The sequence below is a fragment of the Triticum aestivum genome, chromosome 2D, assembly GCF_018294505.1.
Source record: "Triticum aestivum cultivar Chinese Spring chromosome 2D, IWGSC CS RefSeq v2.1, whole genome shotgun sequence".
NCBI lineage: Eukaryota > Viridiplantae > Streptophyta > Magnoliopsida > Poales > Poaceae > Triticum > Triticum aestivum.
The window spans coordinates 148,804,707-148,822,261 of record NC_057799.1 but is presented as its reverse complement, the minus strand read 5'-3'; the positions used below and the strand labels follow the sequence as shown (position 1 = coordinate 148,822,261).

Sequence of the window (17,555 nt, the reverse complement as noted above, 5' to 3'; positions counted from 1 at the left end):
ATGAGCTCATTTTCTATTTTTAAGTATTATATTCTTGCGTCTTACTGTACTCTGTTCATGTAGAACAAGTGCCTAAATCTGAAGAACAACTGTTCTAATTTAAGATTCCATTGCTATCATAGTTCAAAAAAGTGCTAGGCGTTAATTGTGCGTTTTGCCACCGCCTTGCGCTTTACTGACCAAAGCGCATGCTTATGCGCAGTTATGCACAGATTATGCGTAGTTATGCGCAATGCGTTTTGCCAACGCCTAGAGCCTAGGCGCGCTTAGGCGCTCGCTTAGGCGCGCCTTTTTTAACTATGATTGCTTTGCTCTTGTATCACTGTATTTACTCATACAAACTTATTTTTAAATTCAAGGATCCAATCGAAACTCCAATGGCACAGCAAGTGTGTTCACGCATGTTTCTTTAACAGATTTGCTCTTATCAATAGCTCTGTTGATTTCAATTTCAATTGTGTATACAGTTGACTTTCATATCATGCACATTACTAGCATCACAACAGAGCCAATAGTATTGTTGTACATGTAGACCCGTGGTACCCATCTGAAATCTTGTTGTGCCGTGTAGTTTCCCACGCTTTGTATTCTTTCACTGCTGCTTTGTCTTGAACTGATATGATTTGAACCGTGTCTCTATTTTGATTTGGCAAGACAATGCAGTGACCATAGGACATAGATATATGTTTGTTTGATGCTTTTATTATGTACTAGTACCTGGCAATAGAAGACTTGGTAGTTTAATCCTGTCCACCTTACTAATGAACTGGTTCACCGAAATGAGTTTCATATACTAGTACATGCTAAACTTGTTATGTGTCTGCTTGTTTCTTCTTTTAGAATGCTGACAGAATATTGGGGAAGAGTGCCTTATTAAGCAATGGTAAAGGAAGTAATGCAGATAAGGTTCAGGATAGTGACACATCCTTGTTGGTCTCCAACAAAGCTGATAAAACAGCTAAGGAAGACTATCTTGAAGACAGCGAGACAACCCCAAAGTCCTGTCTTGGTTTAGTGTTCGAGTTACTGGCCACTACCGCTTGCACAAGCTATTCAAACTCACTGTCTGAATCAGTTCGGTTTCTTGAGTATCAACTACAAGCTGAAAGACATCGATCAGCTGTGCTGCGACAAGAAGTGGAAGGACTGCGGAAGTCCCTGGAGCATTCAGATGCATACTTTCTGGTGCAACAGCAAGCGTTGGAGGATTTTAGCGCCAAACAGGACAAAGCTAATCAGCTTGCTAAGCTTATTGCCAGCATGGTGGATACCCAGGATAACGTTTCTTGAGCTCTTCTGAAGTTGTTTCAGTTATGCTCTTGTTTTGCTGCCGCGTTTATTTGCACTGGTGGCCAATTTTGACGGCCAGTGTATGTAATGTGCTGCTTTGTTCCCTATATTTGCACTGGTGGCGAACTTTGATGCCCAGTGGATGTAATATGTGTAATAGCGGTAATAGGCTAGCGTTAATTGCTTTCTTATTTATTTCCTTATTGTCTTGTCTAGTTGTTTGCTTGTAGTCACTGCAGTTCTTTTTTTCTAGTGGCCACAATAGCCTATTTTTGGTAACTAGGCCAAAATAATCGTGGCAACACACGGACTGTTGTAACCATGGGCCTCCTGCAGGCCGTATGATCCATGGGCCTTCGTCCGGCCGTAGGATCCATCGGCCTTCTATACGGGCCTTAGGGTCCATGGGCCTTCTACGGGTCGTAGGGTCCATGGGCCTTCTACGGGTCGTACGATCCATGGGCCTTCTACGGTTCGTACTATCCATGGGCCTCATACGGGCCGTAGGATCCATGGGCCTTCTACGGGGCGTATCATCAATTCGCCAATCATGGGCCGTACTATTCGTGGACCATAACGGGCCGTTAATAGGCCATATTTGATAACTCTATGAAAACAGCCCAACGGGGTTTTTTACATGAAAACGGCCCGACGTATTAACGGTCCGCAAATGGGCCGACTATAACGACAGGCTGAATTTGGCCCACAAGCAGAAAATGACAGTAACGGGCCGTATGTAACCGAATGCTGCAAATGAGCCCAAGAATCAATGGGCCTTGAGAAGGCCGAAAGATAACTTGGGCTCGAAACGGCCCAATGGAATAACGGGTCGTTAATGGGTATAAAGTGATACACTGTTCATTACGGGCCAGTTTCACCACGGGCCATTAATGGGCCAAGAGTTACAAAGGTCCTCATATGGGCCGAAAGAAGTCATGGGCCACACATGGGCCGGAAGTTAAAACAGGCTGAATCATATTGGACGGCCCAGATGATGCTACTGGGCCTAATTCGGATAGGGCGTAACGGGCCCTGGGTTAGCGGGCTGTAAATGGGCTATATGCGAACAGGCCGTTAACAGGCTTTCCGTGGGCCGGGCCGCCACATTTTGACCAAGTCAAACGGGCCGGCCTTTTCACAGGAATGGGCCTCTGTTGGGCCGTGCCATGTGTCGCCGTATCATAGGCGCCTTCGGTCCAATGAGCGGATGACATCTGTCCCAACGGTGAGCCGACACGTGTTTCCTCCAGCCAATGATGATTTTACACGTGGAAAATCCGCATTGGTCGGGGCTGTTAACGGGTTATCGGATCCAAAACCCGACCCGATAGCTTAACGGCGTTCCGTTACGGTGGATGCCACGTGTCAGTCACCCTTGACGAAAGCACTTCTGTGAAGCGCGATTTATCGTCATGGAAGTGGACACTTCCGTGATGATAATTTTGGTAATGTCATGTAACACTTCTACGACAGCACAGGTATGACTATCTTGATTTTGTCATAAAATCGTCATGGATGTACATGCATGACAAAAAATGCGACCTACTGTGACAAACACGTATCATCACGGAAGTGTATTTTTTTGTAGTGTAGAGATCACACGGTCCAAAATCAACAAGGGACGATACATAGGGTAACCGGTTCTTCTCCGTGAGGAGGTTTTGATGGGGCCACCCGTGAGGGGGTCTTGAATCCAAGGTGGATCTTCTCCATAGAGGCGCGCGGTCTCTCTCATGGAGTAGATCCGTATGGATGAGCAAAGTTCTATCGCAAATGAGCTAAACCTGTGCTAACCCTCAAATGGAGGAGGGGGAGGAGTATATATAGTCTAAGCCACGAAGGGGTAAGTGAGGGGCGAAGGGGTACACGGGCCTCGGCCCAAGTCACGCGCGCAGGCATGGTCCGAATGATCCGGATGATGGCCCAGATGATCCGGGCGTCGGGAGTCCGGATGATCCGGGCGGGCGGCCGGATGATCCGGCTTCGTCGAGCAGGCTTCAGGTGTCTTCGGGCACATTACCCGGATCGTCCGGGTCTGGGTCCGGATCATCCGGGCTTGGTCCGGATCGTCCGGCTGGGGATCCGGATGATCCGGGCAAGTCCAGTCTTGCTCCGATCTTCTTCTTCCTTCTCCTCTTCCATGCTTGGCCTTGGTCCTTGGATCCTCCATGGTCATCTAGGTTGTACCTGAGTATATGCAAGGTCCATGCATGAGGTAGTAACCATGTCTCATATGTGGAAAATGACGGTTCGAAGAGGAGTGAGTTCATCTTGTGTCCAATGGCGTATGGTTGAGATCTCATCGTATGTCCTCTTGGAGCTTGGGGAGTAGTCGAAGTGTACATGGGAATGATCGTAGGATGCACCGCATCACAAACGAGCGTGCGAAACCCGAGCACGTACAACATCAGAACGGCCCCATGCGATGCGAAGACTTTTGCCAGTGAGCGAACACGCTAACGCACCTGCATGATTGCGAGGCCGAAAAGGATCAGGCTCATATAGCTCCTCCAGCCAGAACCTTGTGCTATATTATGAACTTTGAAAAACAAAAATCAATTAGAATCGAGAAGAAAAAAATCCTGAGTCCCAGATTCTTTCAGCTAAAAATTGCCATGTCTATGAAGCAAACCTAACCCGATAAAAAGTCAACATATACTTAAATTTGCCATCAAAACAACTATCTAACATTATATACATGAAAAAGCATGGTACTCAGGGTAAAATTAGAAGATTGTTCTCTAACTCATGGCAAAATTTATAGGCAGATGACAAGTTTAGAAAGAAAAAATGGTGTTCCTAAATCATGGCAAATGTAGGGATTTTGTCCTCTAAAGCATGGCAATTTTTAGAAAATGTTAATATTAGTGATCTAAACGATCTTATATTTCTTTGCAGAGGGAGTATAAAACTAATTTTCATGAATGAAGGCAAGGTTAGAGAAAAAAAGTCGCATGGAAAATATAGACAATTATTTTCCTAAATCGTGGCAAATTGGGAAAACTTGTAAGGATGACATGGCAATGTTTGAAGATTTGTGTTTTACTAGATGACTCGTTGCGCCAATGGCACAAAGGCCGAGAGGGAGCCAAGTGTTGTGAGAATATTTAGACACCCAAGTCTGAAAACCAAATGTGGCCAACACTCCCGCATCCTCTGCTTGGAAGCCGCCTTTTCTCATCGGATCTAACATAGATACATGATTCTTCCAGAGCAAATTTCAGACAAAATATAAAGCATGGAAGGCTTTAAGTTGTACTATTGAGACCATACCACCATATCTTCATTTAGTTTCTTTGAAAATCTAAAGGTCTAAGAGGACGGTACATGTGAGAAGCTGTGAATCCACAACAAAAAACTAAACTAACTTCCAAACAAACACTTTAAATTTGGAAGCCACAAAGAAGCAGCCCAGATCTCTCGTTGTAGTGCACGTTCAAGAAAATGGGCTGAATGACCATCATAGCAACATGTAGAAGCAGCAAAAAGATAGGCTTGGTCTGTAACTGATCATGAAACATAGCTTGGTCAATTTCTCCATTGTTGGCTTATACTGAGCAAGAACATCAACCTGCAGAGAAGAAAAATGGAGGACTGCTTTATTCTACGGTACATCCACAATAGTACAGCAAATAAAGTAGTTAAATGTGCGTTAAGATGTAAGACCTTTTAGATCACTATTATGTAGTAAGTAGTGATCTAAAAGGTCTTGTATTAGTTTGAAGAGGGAGTACTTAATAAGACTGTAAGCCAGTACATCAAAATAATGCCGGCTTCCCATTGATTTGATCAAACCAATATGACAAAGGGAAAGTGAAACTTCAGAAGACCATATAAATTGACCGCATGTCTTAATTTAAAACTCTAAAATGAAGTAATAAACATTAAGTCTGAATGTTGTCACTAAAAAAGCATAAAAAAGACAGACCGGCCAGCAGTGCATCATAATTAGTGGTTCATCATGCGCAAACCAGGCAGCAGTAACCTAATAACTTAGACGAAAAAAATGCAAGAAGTCAAAGCACAAGGTGGGAAATAGGACCGAGCATTGACAGGTAACCAAGTAATGAAGGAATATCCCCATGAAAATCAAGAACGATAAATTAGCATCCAGAAGTACATAGAAACAAACATTTCGCTTGGCAAAGTGTGATCTCAGTAATGTCAATAGCTGGGACTAAGAAGGTAACCACGTAGAGTGTCACACCTAAGGGCGTTTTCTTACGTCTCTACTCTCTAGTAATACAACTCACTATTGATTGATTTAACTAAGGTATTCTTCAGCTGGGTATTTATAAAGGAAATTCACTATGCTTCTTTACCAGCGAGTAGAGAGCAACTGAAAGACTTATGTTTTTAAATGCAAGAACAAACCTCACCAGGCTGCTGTGCAGACTTATTATCAGTGGAAGATGCTACAGCTGAGCAAAATTGGCTTGGGATTTCTTCTATGCCTGCTGCTCCCTCCTGCAGCAATTATTTGGAACAACAAAACAATTTACTATGAGATGAGAGAAGGCACACTAAAGAAGCACATCCGTAAGTGCTACAGCGATGGCAAGTGCCTCAGGTGGGCGGGCAGTCTACCGGGATTTATATGACCGATAATCCCTTCACCTGGAGTGATAAATCTAAAGGTAAAGAACACATAACATTTGAGCATATATTGTCAAATTGTACAGCTACAATAGTCAGAAAGACATGACACCAAAAGGCTAAAGGAACTACAGCTTCAAAAAAAGCTATAGGACCTAAAGCAGAACCATCCATTGTTGCAACGCAGAAATTAGAGATATAGCAATATTATTCTTTGGGTGGAATATTACTCACATAGCAATATGCAAAAAAAAATACAGGGACCATTTACAATAACAATGTTACTGATTAGAGAGATTATTTATACTGCAAGTGGATAACTAACATCAATTATCTGAGGAAGCAGATGCCAACATAGGGAAAACACACATGTTAAACTGCTTCCCTCACCAGCAAATAAATGTCCACACGAGACTAACCGGCTAATTTGAGGAAGTTCATAGTACATGATTACATAATTACTAATATAAATTAGCAATTTTCGTGAATCTCAACATGATACTGCTTTGTACACTTGAAGTACACAACTTCATACAAGAAGGCAAATGAAGTCAAATCAGAGGAGAAAGGAAGTAATTGCCAAGAAAAGAGGGGAAAGGAAGGAAGCGTGCACCTTGAGCAGGAAGCCTCCAAGCTAGGAGAATAAATTCACGAACTGGGCATGATCTCCTGTTGTTGCTCCTGCATGGCCACTGATGATCCTCGTCCCTAACAATCTGAACACCAATTGTATCTGGAACAAATACAAATCAAATGTATAAAGAAATAAGACGAAGACCAAACCCTGCAGCTACTGTTCCGCATCGCATCAAACTAAGATTATTATTTTTGCCAGGATTTGGTAGACTATTAAGTCTTAAATACGACAAGCGTGTTTGGAAAGTATACATCAAAGTGTATCACAAAAAATCACTGGCTATCTTTGATTTGGTGACATAAATTCACACAATTCTTTTGAAGCAAGCACATCATAACATGGAAGCTGGGACTAAAACGAATGCACATAGGCTAAATAAAAATGGCAAGATAAATGCACTATAATCCATAGGCTAAATACAAATTCAGAAGATATGTATCTTTATAACTGTAAGCCGCTACTCCAAAGGGCAAAGTGTCTCAAGAATTTCAAGCAACTGGCATATCAAATTTGGATTGGAACAGATAAAAACATCGAGAATAGCTAGAATGATCTACGCAGTGAATTTCTTTCAGAGAAAAAAATATGTACAATTCAAGGACAGACACTCCACCACCTAACTGCCATGCTCAGTTCCTTGCTTGAACATACCTATGCTTTTGTTTCGGATAAGTGAATACCTTCCTAAACCATTGCCAGACATATCATATCCCTTTCTCCAATTGTATCACCAGGTACCAATCATATCTCCTGTTTGATCTGATTTTCCAAAATTAAGAATGTCCTAGTAGCATTCTGATTTCAAATAAGAAAATAGCATCATGATTGTCCGACGGCCTTGCTATCGCCTAACGCACACACTGTTCCATGGATTGAAAGGAATTGCCTGCAACACATAAAATTTATATTTGTTCAGAAACAAAAAAAGTTATATCTCGAAGCTATAAAATACAAAAGTTTAGCGCTCCACTAACCCACAATTAATACTGGCAAGAGTAATGCAGTAAAAAGAAAATAATTGCACTTTTATAGTATTTTGCTTAGAAGCACAATCAGATATTCAGATTAAATAACGAAGCTATTATCATGAGTAAGTTAGTTATTTAGGTAAATCATTGTCTAACTAAGATTACTTTAACAAGCAGTGTTTTCTATCACTTAGATTAAAAGTGAGACACTAAATTCTCCTCTTAACAATTTTTCAGAAATGAACACTAAACATGTAAGGAGGATATCAAATCTACTTTCAGGAAATTCTTGGAAATCAGATAACGTACATTCTAAAGAGAGCATATGTGGGCACACGGCCATTTACTAATCTACATCAAACTCCATGGAAGCCATGGTATATTAGCCCAGGTATAGGTTTTGGCATATCATACTTCAAATAATGCATCATATGTCACTTAATATCTATGTTACAGATATGCGCAGTCTAAACCCAATCAGGGACTTAATCATTTTGGCGCCTGCTTCGGTTTGCAAATTCTGTATCATTCTTTGCACTGGATATATGCAATGAACATCTGACAGAACTCTTTGACTCACTGCCTGTTGGGCATTCATAGCTGTATGTAACATAACTAATCAAATGGCCGTTGCCTGCCCATTCGTTTGGTAATTGGAGCATGTATCGAATAGTTCAAATGACGAAAAACATCATTTGTCTCCAGCCGCTATACACTAACTATGGGGCAAAATTTCTACAAAAGCAAGGGTTGGTCCGTTCTAAACTTGGTCTGATGCCTGCTCCACCGTGTCACCTCTGCCTGGACTGGTGTGCAAAGAGGAAGAAAATAAACTGACCTGATCTGGTCGAGGTTAGAGGATGCGCGGGTCTCCGCGAGCCGCAGACCATCGAGGTCTCCTCTTCCTACTCGAGCTCCTGGGCGCCAGAAGCGAGGGGAGGCGAGCACGGGTTGAGAAGGACGACGTCCAGCGCGCCAACAGCGCCCCTGGCCGGCGGCGCCGTCTCCATGAGGGCTGACCTACTCATTCACCCCGTCGTCCTCCTCCTTCCTCTTCCCTGCAGCCTCACACCATCGCGACGGGCCGGCTGCTTCTTATCCTCTTCGCCCGCCTCCCCTGCCCCTTGACCCCACCACCGGCCTTACTTGAACCACCTCGACCAGCTTATGGAGTCAAGTCGCCGCCACTGTCCCGATGCTGGCTGCTGCTCCCCTCCTTTCCCCTCCTCCGTCGCCGCCCCAGATGCCGAGACCCGATCGAGGCCGCGCTCCTTGGCTCGAGGTCTTCCTGCCGAGGCCGGATCGAGGCCGTGCTCGTCGAGGCCAACCACGGGGTGGCCGCATCTGGGCCACTCTGCGTCGCCGCGACGGCCGGCGGCACGAAGAGAAGGGAGGGGCTCGCGGCGCGCGGGGGGGGGGGCGGGCGGGGAGGCAGGAGGCTAGGGTTGGTGGGAGGGGATCGGGGAAGAGAGCAGAGTGGGTGGGTGGGGGCGCGAGTGCGGTCTCGAGTGTGGGCGGAGGCAGCGGCTAGGGTTTCTCCACGGGCGGGCTGCGTTTTATACGCCCGTATGCAAAATGACGAAAATGCCCTGGCGGGGCACGGAATTTACAGGCGGTGGCACGAGTACTGTTCATGGCGATTTAAAGGCGACGTGGCCACCTTCATCCTGCCTAGCATTTCTTGAGGGTTTATATGTTCAATAAGGCATGGCAGTTTATAGGAAAAGATGTAATGGTCACATGGCAAATATAGTTGTACATCAAGGCAAGTAATACTGTTTGTAATATAAAATCTGAAAAATCATGGAAACATGGCAAATTTTGAAAGGGAAAAATGGTGTACACATCATGACGACTTTGGAAATTTTAGTTTTATAAGACATGGAAATTTTAGAAAAAGTTTGCATAGGTCACATGGAAAATTTAGAATGTTTTTGTTTCCATTCATGATGGCAAAATCTGAAATTGTTGTGATGTTTCACATGGCAAAGTTTGGTTTCTTTCGAATATGATGGCAAATTTAGAAAATGTATGTGATGTTGACATGAAAAATTCAAAAACTATTGCTATATAGACCATGGCAATGAACCTAATAGTAACCATAGCTTAATCGTTTAAGTTGCCATTTTATTGCCACTAATTGATATGTTATGATGGGTCTTTTCTCTGCTACCTAATTGCCACCTTAATATCGGTTGCCATGATAATTCAAAATGACTTGCCATGTGTTGTGAAGAAAAGCTACCAGCTAGTGGGATGATAATTTGCCGTTTTAGAAATAAAATATGCATATCCAAAGTTGTCATGTAACAAAACAGAAAAAGAACTACTAATTGCCATGGTGTCAAAAATTTAGTTGACATATGACATGCCAACAAAATTGAAGATGACATGGCAAACGCATCTTAAGTCATCCCATAATTTGCCATTATTATTTTGTGGTCAAAAATAAAATGTTGCCACCACAAAAAATGCAAACTACTAATTGCCATGAGTAGGAGTTTACAAGTTGTGCGTCCCGTTGAGTGAAAAATGATCGATGTTGCTTCATACTACAATATAGAAAATGTAGTACCTCTGTTTTCTGCCCCACCTGAACTCCATGTGTTGCATATCCTCCCGAGATGGGCATCTGTTGATGCTCCTTGGCTCCTTGCTTATTTGTGACACCGCGACGTGCCATTTGCTGATGCTCTCCTCGAGCCAGAGCTGCGGGCCACCTGCTGCCACTCCACAGCGTCGGCGCCAGTGCCCCCTCTCCACGCGCCCAGCACTGAAGACCCTTTGTTGCTGCTCAACCACGCCAGCGTCGGCATAGTCCTCTGCTGCAAGTCGCCCCCGAATAAGGCCATCGTAAATCCACCAATTGGCGCGTTCGTCTTCTCAAATCCCCCTGTTAGTTGTGCAAATCGAGCATCTGCGCGCGCTACAGGTGCTGGGAGAGGCCTAAAGCTGGGGAAGAGACACGTTTGCCGTCGGCACCCGTGAGCATTGAGTGGTGGAAGGTGGGGAGGCGTACATCAGAAGTGAGGGAGAAGACGATGACCGAGATCATGAGAGGTGCAATGCCATGGTGGATGGCCCGGGCATCCCGTAGATGGCCATCGCCGGCGGCGGCGAGAGATGGGTGGTGGACTGGTGGGTGGGTGGATCGATTCGCCGAAGTGCATGGACTTGGGGAAGAGCAGAAACAAGGATGGGACAAGAAAGTGAGGTTGACTAACAGCTTCGGGTTAGAGACAACTCGTGGTGGCGGATCAATGGCATCGATGGGGTCGCGCAAAAAAGTTTCGTTAACATTATCATAGTGTTTTTTGGCCGATAACTACTCGGAGCGTGGCGTTTTGACATATGGGAACATATACTCCTGGATTTTAAAATGTGTTCTAAACATATTTTGAAATGTCACAAAGTTCTGAGAAAATTATTCTCGCGTATCTGACATTCTACGTGCATACAAACTCGTTTTGTGGAAAACCGACAACTTTTGTGTCACATGCAAAAAAACACAAAATTTAGTGTTAAAAAAGGCTTTTCATGAGACTTATTTTACCTTATTTACACAAGGCATATAAAATGTCGGTTTTTCACAAAACTTGACATACACACATACAATGTTGAGATGTGAGCGTAAAATTTGTGTTTGAAATTTTTTGACATTTTGAAATATGTTCTTCGACGGCAGGAGCATATGTTCCCATGTGCCAAAATGAATTTCCAATTTTAGTGATATATTTTTTTCGAACATCAGTACAGACACAAACGCTCGTATATATACGGGCATACATCCACCCCTATGAACGCACACCCTATCCCTATGAGCACCTTCTAGAGACTGCGCCGGTATATCATCTTGACATTTTGGTGATATTTCTTAGTAGTATAACTTGGTTATTATTTTGAGAATCACTCGTGACACGTCATTTATTCATATGTTGTGACGTACTCCCTCTGTCCGTTCACGACACTTATTTTGGAATGGAGGAAGTAGTATGAGTTACCTGATTATTGAACAGACCGTCATATGTACGATTTGTTTACGTCGAGGCTCGTACCCCCACACCCCAAACCAAATCCACTCACAGAAAATTCATGGCTTCTGGCGGGAAGGGATTCAGTAGACGTATTATGCCAATTTGCTACCCAAATTCATATGCTCCGCTTCGATGTTACAGAGAACTGTATCGCAGCAATTATAGTTTTCGTTAGTGCTTCATTTTGCAAACTGATAATCATATAGACCAGATAAAAAATGGCACGCAAATCCAGAGAAAAGGCCAAAACAAAACATAAACCTAACATTAGGTTATATCTTCAATGTCTACAATGTGCATTCACAAGGACTCAAATGCAAGTTACTGGAGCAAATCAGACAAGCTCCATGGAGACTTGCTCGGAAACGTTTCATGTTGGACAGTAAGTTGTCAACCGGCAGCTTACTCCACCTCTTCCAAGAAATCCTTGATCTCCGCTGGAGTTAGAACTCTGCATTTTTGTATGGTTCGTGTTACTAGTCAGAATGTAGACATGAATTTGTACTCTAATCAAAAAGCCCTATAATGGCAGTTACAACCAATAAAACGGGAGCATAGGAGCACAAACATATTGGACATATAATCAAAACAGCAGGCTACTTATGATGACATTGCATCTGATAATTATGTTGTAAACAGCATAAATGACTTTGTATGCATACTTGAATTCACGGTCAGCTCGAATAACTCCAATTTCAATGTTGTTGGCAGAGATTTGACCTTCATATCTGCGAGTCCAAAAACAGTCAGTACTCAATATAGATACCGAATTGGCGACATACGTCATCTACTAGAAAAATGTAGCTACCCTTCTTTCAGAGTCAAAATTGCAGTATGGATGGCATCATCAAGCTCCATATCTTCTGTGTATCTATAAGTAAAAGTTATGTCAGTTAAATCATATGATCATGGAAAAAGGAAAAGAGAAAAAGAACCTTGGCGACATACATGCTGCTTGTATTAATGAACGGATGGAAGATTAAACAGCATATAATGCAATTTATTATGATCATCAGATTAAAAAAACGCACTGAAGCCTTAACAGTGACGAATACTAGTGCTAGGATAGATAGATCCTCCATCTACCTTTTCTCAAGAAAAGTCTTTGCATTTGACACATTTTTTCCCATAGCTGATGCTTTCCAGGAGAAGTAAGACCCTGATGGGTCAACCTAAAGAAACAATCAACAATGAGAAATCCAGCATTTTTATTAGCTTTTACCATAACAATATATGATGGATGAAATATCAGTCATAAGTAGATGAGTGGTAAACCCAATAATACACATCTGGTGCCTTATTGTTAAGATGCGACTGAATCTGGAATAGTGGGAAGGAAAATAGCAAGGTCTATCATGTGGGCCTTTGCACATACCTGATACAACTGCGGGCCATTGTCATCATAACCAGCAATCAACAGTGATACACCAAACGGTCTTACGCCACTGCAGGAATAAGGTTATGAGTATAACACTGTTACATGGTATGTATAAGGAGTAAAATATAGTACTGGTTTCTAACATGATGCAGGCCTCGATAAGTATACATTTCTATAACATTCGCAAAAAAAAAAGTATACATTTCTATAAAGTTTGAACTGAACGTTTGGCTGTCATACGCAAAATGTTTGGGTTATCAGTCATCAGGGGAGTGGAGATTAATTGGCGAATGGACCGATTAACTGAATCACTCGCTAGTTTTTCCAGGGCCACACCAGCATATACCTAGATTATTCTACTTCAAGGAGTTCTCACACTCCTGAGAGGAGACAACGGAGAGATCAGCAGTGGAGGCAACGTCCCGGTGACTTGGGGAGAACTTAAGGCGGACAGGAAATGCAGACTCCAGCGTCTACAGATGGAATGCAGTGTGAGGGTGCTGTGTGTGGGGGAGGGGGCGGGGGAGTCCCTCCCAGCGTCCGGCCGAATCGACCAGGCAGGGGAGCAGGAGCATGCCCCAAATTTCCAAGCCTAGTCAAATTATTTCAACTTCTTAACACAATAGCACGGTAGTAGGGCCCACCAGGAATCCTAGGATCCTGAACTGCGACATTACCATATCCACCAGCATATATGTATGTGGCCCCGCAGTCATCTACTTTAAGCCACTAAATGTGAGCCGTCTGATTAGAATGATCGAACGGTCCATAGGCTTTGCTATTGGTACTACTATATATAGAAATTATCAAGCAACTTGTTTTTCTTATAGCAATTTGGTATAGCAAATGCATGACTGATTTTAACAATTTAACTTCATTAGTAGTATACTAAAAAAAGGTGTAGAGCATAGTAACATACCCAGATTGAGTGAACTCCTGCATAACAGCAGCAGTCTCTCGGACAAGCTGGGTAACAGGGATGGTTTCCTGCATTTCGAAATGAACAATAATCAGAAAAAATATTTACATGGGAAATAATAACAGAACATGGGTAGAGGTGACCCGCACATTATCCATAGCAATTTATTTAAATGGCGTCTTTACCAAATGTGGAAGTTTTTTTTAAGTCAAAACCAAACACTCATGAAGATACCTTGTACAACCGATAATACTGCTGTGCCTGCTTCCGACTTTTTCTGACAAGAACACGAAAATCTGGACCCATCCCACTGAAAACAATGAGTAGGTAAGTGCACAGACATGCAACAAGCGACACTTGGGAGATTGGAAGACACACCAAATGTCAGTAACATCGATTGGAAACTGTATTGATGGAGCCACATTGGCAAGCTCGGAGATACAATAAACAATTGGGAAAAAATGTGGTTATTCTGATTGCTTAGCTGTTGGCGGTTAGCACTACAAGTCTAGCTGTTGATCTCCAGTGTGCACTTCCATGATCAAGGAATGCTCTAGGTTAATAACTCGCACCAATGAGTTGACCCTTTTCACATAGTTTGCATGGTAATAACAAACAGAAATTTTCTATTACCTTCTTGCACAGTCATCATGTTGCCTAAAAAGGGTGGGTTATTCATGCTATCTCTAAGATACTTTACACCGATTGATCTTAACCAGCTGGTTCCTTGCATACGCTACATGGGTATTTCAAATTTTGCCTTCAGGTGAAACACTCAAAGGCAGGAAGCCAGGAACCTTTCAGATAAATTGTTCAATTTATCCTTCCATATATACATACACCAGCTCATCAGTGATGGAAGTGGGAAAACATGTTGCAGCGCACACAGCAAGACTGGCTCAAACATAATTGAAACTCAAGAACATTAACCAGTATAACATTTAGTTGGGGTAGGGTAATACAGCAACAGAAGTAAATATGGTTACAATAGTTGAAATGAAATTTCTCCAAGATAGGAAAATGAATTACAAAATTAAGCAACACTAGAAAAAAATACCTGTAGACAACACCGATATTTGGAGTTAATGACTGAATCTTTTGCACCTAAAAATTTGCAGAAACAGATTAATAAACATTCTTTTAGATAACAACAAACGATGACAAGTAGAGAAGAAACTGAAACTGGATAATGGTACACTTACAGATGTTTCGTCCACTAAAATAGAAGGCAGTTTCTTCTCGGTGGCAATAACTACACCATTGGCAGCTACAAACATGACACATATCTCAGAAAGGGAAGTGAAAAGGTTGTACTTATGACCATGACCGTGTATGATAGATAGAATAGAACAGTGAAAAAACTGATAAAAATGCGCGCCATACGTATGAAGCTAAGATTCATTCAGTCAATTAGTTTATAAAAGAAGGTAGTAGATTGGTGCTAACTCATAGCTGTATAAAGAATGACAGCAAACATTAAGTTTTCTCTCGTGAATAGAAAAACTTGGCAAAAAAAAAAACAAGAGATTGCCTTTTAACTTCCACAACACAAACACGACTGCTTGATATGCTGAAAAGCAAACGAACTGGTATGCTGGAAAAGAAGATACTAATAATGTGCACTTTTTGCACCTTTTTGTCATGAATATACGGTTATAAATCCCACAGGGCCTCGGTGAATAGACATAAGGCCAGTATAGCAGTAAGCAAAAATAATTGAACAACTGTTAGGTCGATATAAATCCAACTTTGCAGAGAACGTGCTATAACAGTTTCCATGGAACATCCAAATGCAAGGTGGAAAGAACTCCAAACTTTACAATGGACATGCTACAAACTAAGCAGTTCACAGATAACATCCAAATACTTCAGAAAATGTGTCAAACCAAACATCAACTTCGCACTCATAAGCAGAATGTAGCATAATACAACTTAAAAATGAACATGATCTGCAAACCCGTTGAGATCAAGAAACCAGTAAGGCGTGTGTCTATCAAATGCATTGTAACCAAACATCAACTTCGCACTCATAAGCAGAATGTAGCATAATACAACTTAAAAATGAACATGATCTGCAAACCCGTTGAGATCAAGAAACCAGTAAGGCGTGTGCCTATCAAATGCATTGTATTATTAGCTCTAGTGGTATATCAGTCTTCGTAGACATCAATAAGCTCAGCTCAAATCCCAAGTCCTATACATCACTCTCTCAAACTTAATCTAAAATAACAAAACTTCCGCAGCATAAGACCACTAATAGCAAAAACTAGGGGGCACGATTACTGCACAGAACGCACCTTTGATGCCAAGGGAGGTTTGGCCTGATCCGACCGCTGTGAGCGCATGTTCGATCTGCACCAGCTTCCCCGATGGGCTGAACGAAATCAGGGGAAAAGTTAGATATTCATTGCAAATAAGCAAGCCAAGCACATTAGCTATCCAGCATGGAGATGAACAACAAGCCACACTAAATATAGGTGCAGAGCAAGAAGCGATAATGCCGAGGGCCAGGAGGGAGAACCATCACGGGAGAACGAGGATCCCGATGTCTCGTTAACCTAGCTTTAGGCGAACGATCGAAATAGAAGAAAAGGAAGACGAAGCAGGAACACCCCGTGGAGACAGCACTGGAGCATAGCACCATTAGAAAACAAGGGAGCAAGGACCGGCAGCCACGACGGCGAGACAGCCTTCCACCGTTGTCCGCTGATCTGTAAGGGCCGAAGCGGCCAGCGCCGGATCTGAACAGGGAAGGCGCAGGAAGCCAGCAAGGAGACGCCATCGGCCGGACAGTGGGGGCTACCGAGGAGAGGCTTCTGGGAGAGCTCGCTCATGGAGGCGGCGCAACTTCGCCCTGGGACGGCGCGGGACGAGCACGGAGATGGCGAGCCGAGGTCGAGAAAGACAGAGAAGGGGGAAAGGCCGAGGAGAGAGAGGAGAGAGAGAGCATACCTGAAGGTGGTGAGGGAGAAGGAGTACTGGCTGTCGCCCATGGCTACCTCGTCGGCGTCTTCGGGTTGTTGTGGGCGGAGATCGGATGGGACGAACAAGACGGCTGCTGAAGGAAAGAGAAGAGAGGACCTAAACTGTAGATACACACAGAAAAAAAAAGGGTAACTGTACCTGGCGAACGTTCGCTGTAAGGGGTGGCAAGCGAACCATTGTTTGCAGTTTTTAGGGCATGTACAATGGTTGACATGATAGTCTTATCTTAAATCTTGCATGTAATTTAGAGATGACAATAAAACATGTATACAATGGGTTATCTCTCAGCCTTATCTAAAATAACTAGTTATTCCTAAAATTATGGTGACACATATTGGGCTAAGAGACCATCTCTTAAATAAGAGAAGACAAAGCCTTTTCTTATGGATTCTCTCTCCTCCACCTCAACAATTATCCTACGTGGCAACACTTAAGATAGTACCATTGTACATGCCCTTAGGGCATGTATAATGGTTGATAAGATAGTCTTATCTTAAGTTTTGCATGTAATCTAGAGATGACAAAAAAGAGAGTCTATAATGGGTCATTTCTTAGTCTTATCTTTAATAACTAGCAATTCCTAAAAACGTGGTGAGACGTATTGTGCTAAGAGATCACCTCTTGTCTTCTCTTAAATAAGAGAAGACAAGCCTTTTCTTATGATTTCTCTCTCCTCCACCTCATCATTTATCCTACGTGGCACTTCTAAGATAGCACCATTGTACATGCCCTTAAGTTGTAAAACAGG

The 17,555-nt window shown here is 42.8% G+C and overlaps 1 protein-coding gene and 1 long non-coding RNA gene across 5 annotated transcripts; both read right to left on the bottom strand.

The window, feature by feature from the left end:
• Window positions 1-4,551: 4,551 nt before the first annotated feature.
• On the bottom strand, window positions 4,552-8,955 carry LOC123052278 (uncharacterized). Of its 4 annotated transcripts, none has more exons than XR_006424548.1 (5): window positions 8,330-8,955; window positions 7,204-7,409; window positions 6,500-6,619; window positions 5,665-5,757; window positions 4,552-4,861 (listed from the first exon to the last, which is right to left on the bottom strand). It is a non-coding gene; the product is annotated as an uncharacterized lncRNA (long non-coding RNA). The 4 variants fall into 4 exon arrangements; XR_006424549.1 differs by having other exon boundaries at window positions 5,670-5,757; window positions 8,330-8,954; XR_006424547.1 differs by having other exon boundaries at window positions 7,175-7,409; window positions 8,330-8,952.
• Window positions 8,956-11,759: 2,804 nt separating this feature from the next.
• Window positions 11,760-16,978, bottom strand: LOC123052277 (proteasome subunit alpha type-2). Its single transcript, XM_044475407.1, has 11 exons — window positions 16,775-16,978; window positions 16,120-16,196; window positions 15,025-15,089; window positions 14,880-14,926; window positions 14,057-14,132; window positions 13,823-13,890; window positions 12,901-12,970; window positions 12,612-12,697; window positions 12,334-12,396; window positions 12,188-12,253; window positions 11,760-11,976 (listed from the first exon to the last, which is right to left on the bottom strand). The coding sequence occupies exons 1-11, from the start codon at window positions 16,813-16,815 to the stop codon at window positions 11,928-11,930; spliced, it is 708 nt and encodes a 235-aa protein (XP_044331342.1). The 5' UTR covers window positions 16,816-16,978; the 3' UTR covers window positions 11,760-11,927.
• Window positions 16,979-17,555: the final 577 nt, after the last annotated feature.

Coding starts and splice junctions, on each gene's coding strand:
- LOC123052277 (XM_044475407.1), bottom strand. CDS start 16,815: ATGGGCGACAGCCAGTACTCCTTCTCCCTCACCACCTTCAG. Junction 13,891..14,056: donor AGTATTATCGGTTGTACAAG/GTATCTTCATGA, acceptor TTCGAAATGCAG/GAAACCATCCCTGTTACCCA. Junction 11,977..12,187: donor CGAGCTGACCGTGAATTCAA/GTATGCATACAA, acceptor ACAAAAATGCAG/AGTTCTAACTCCAGCGGAGA.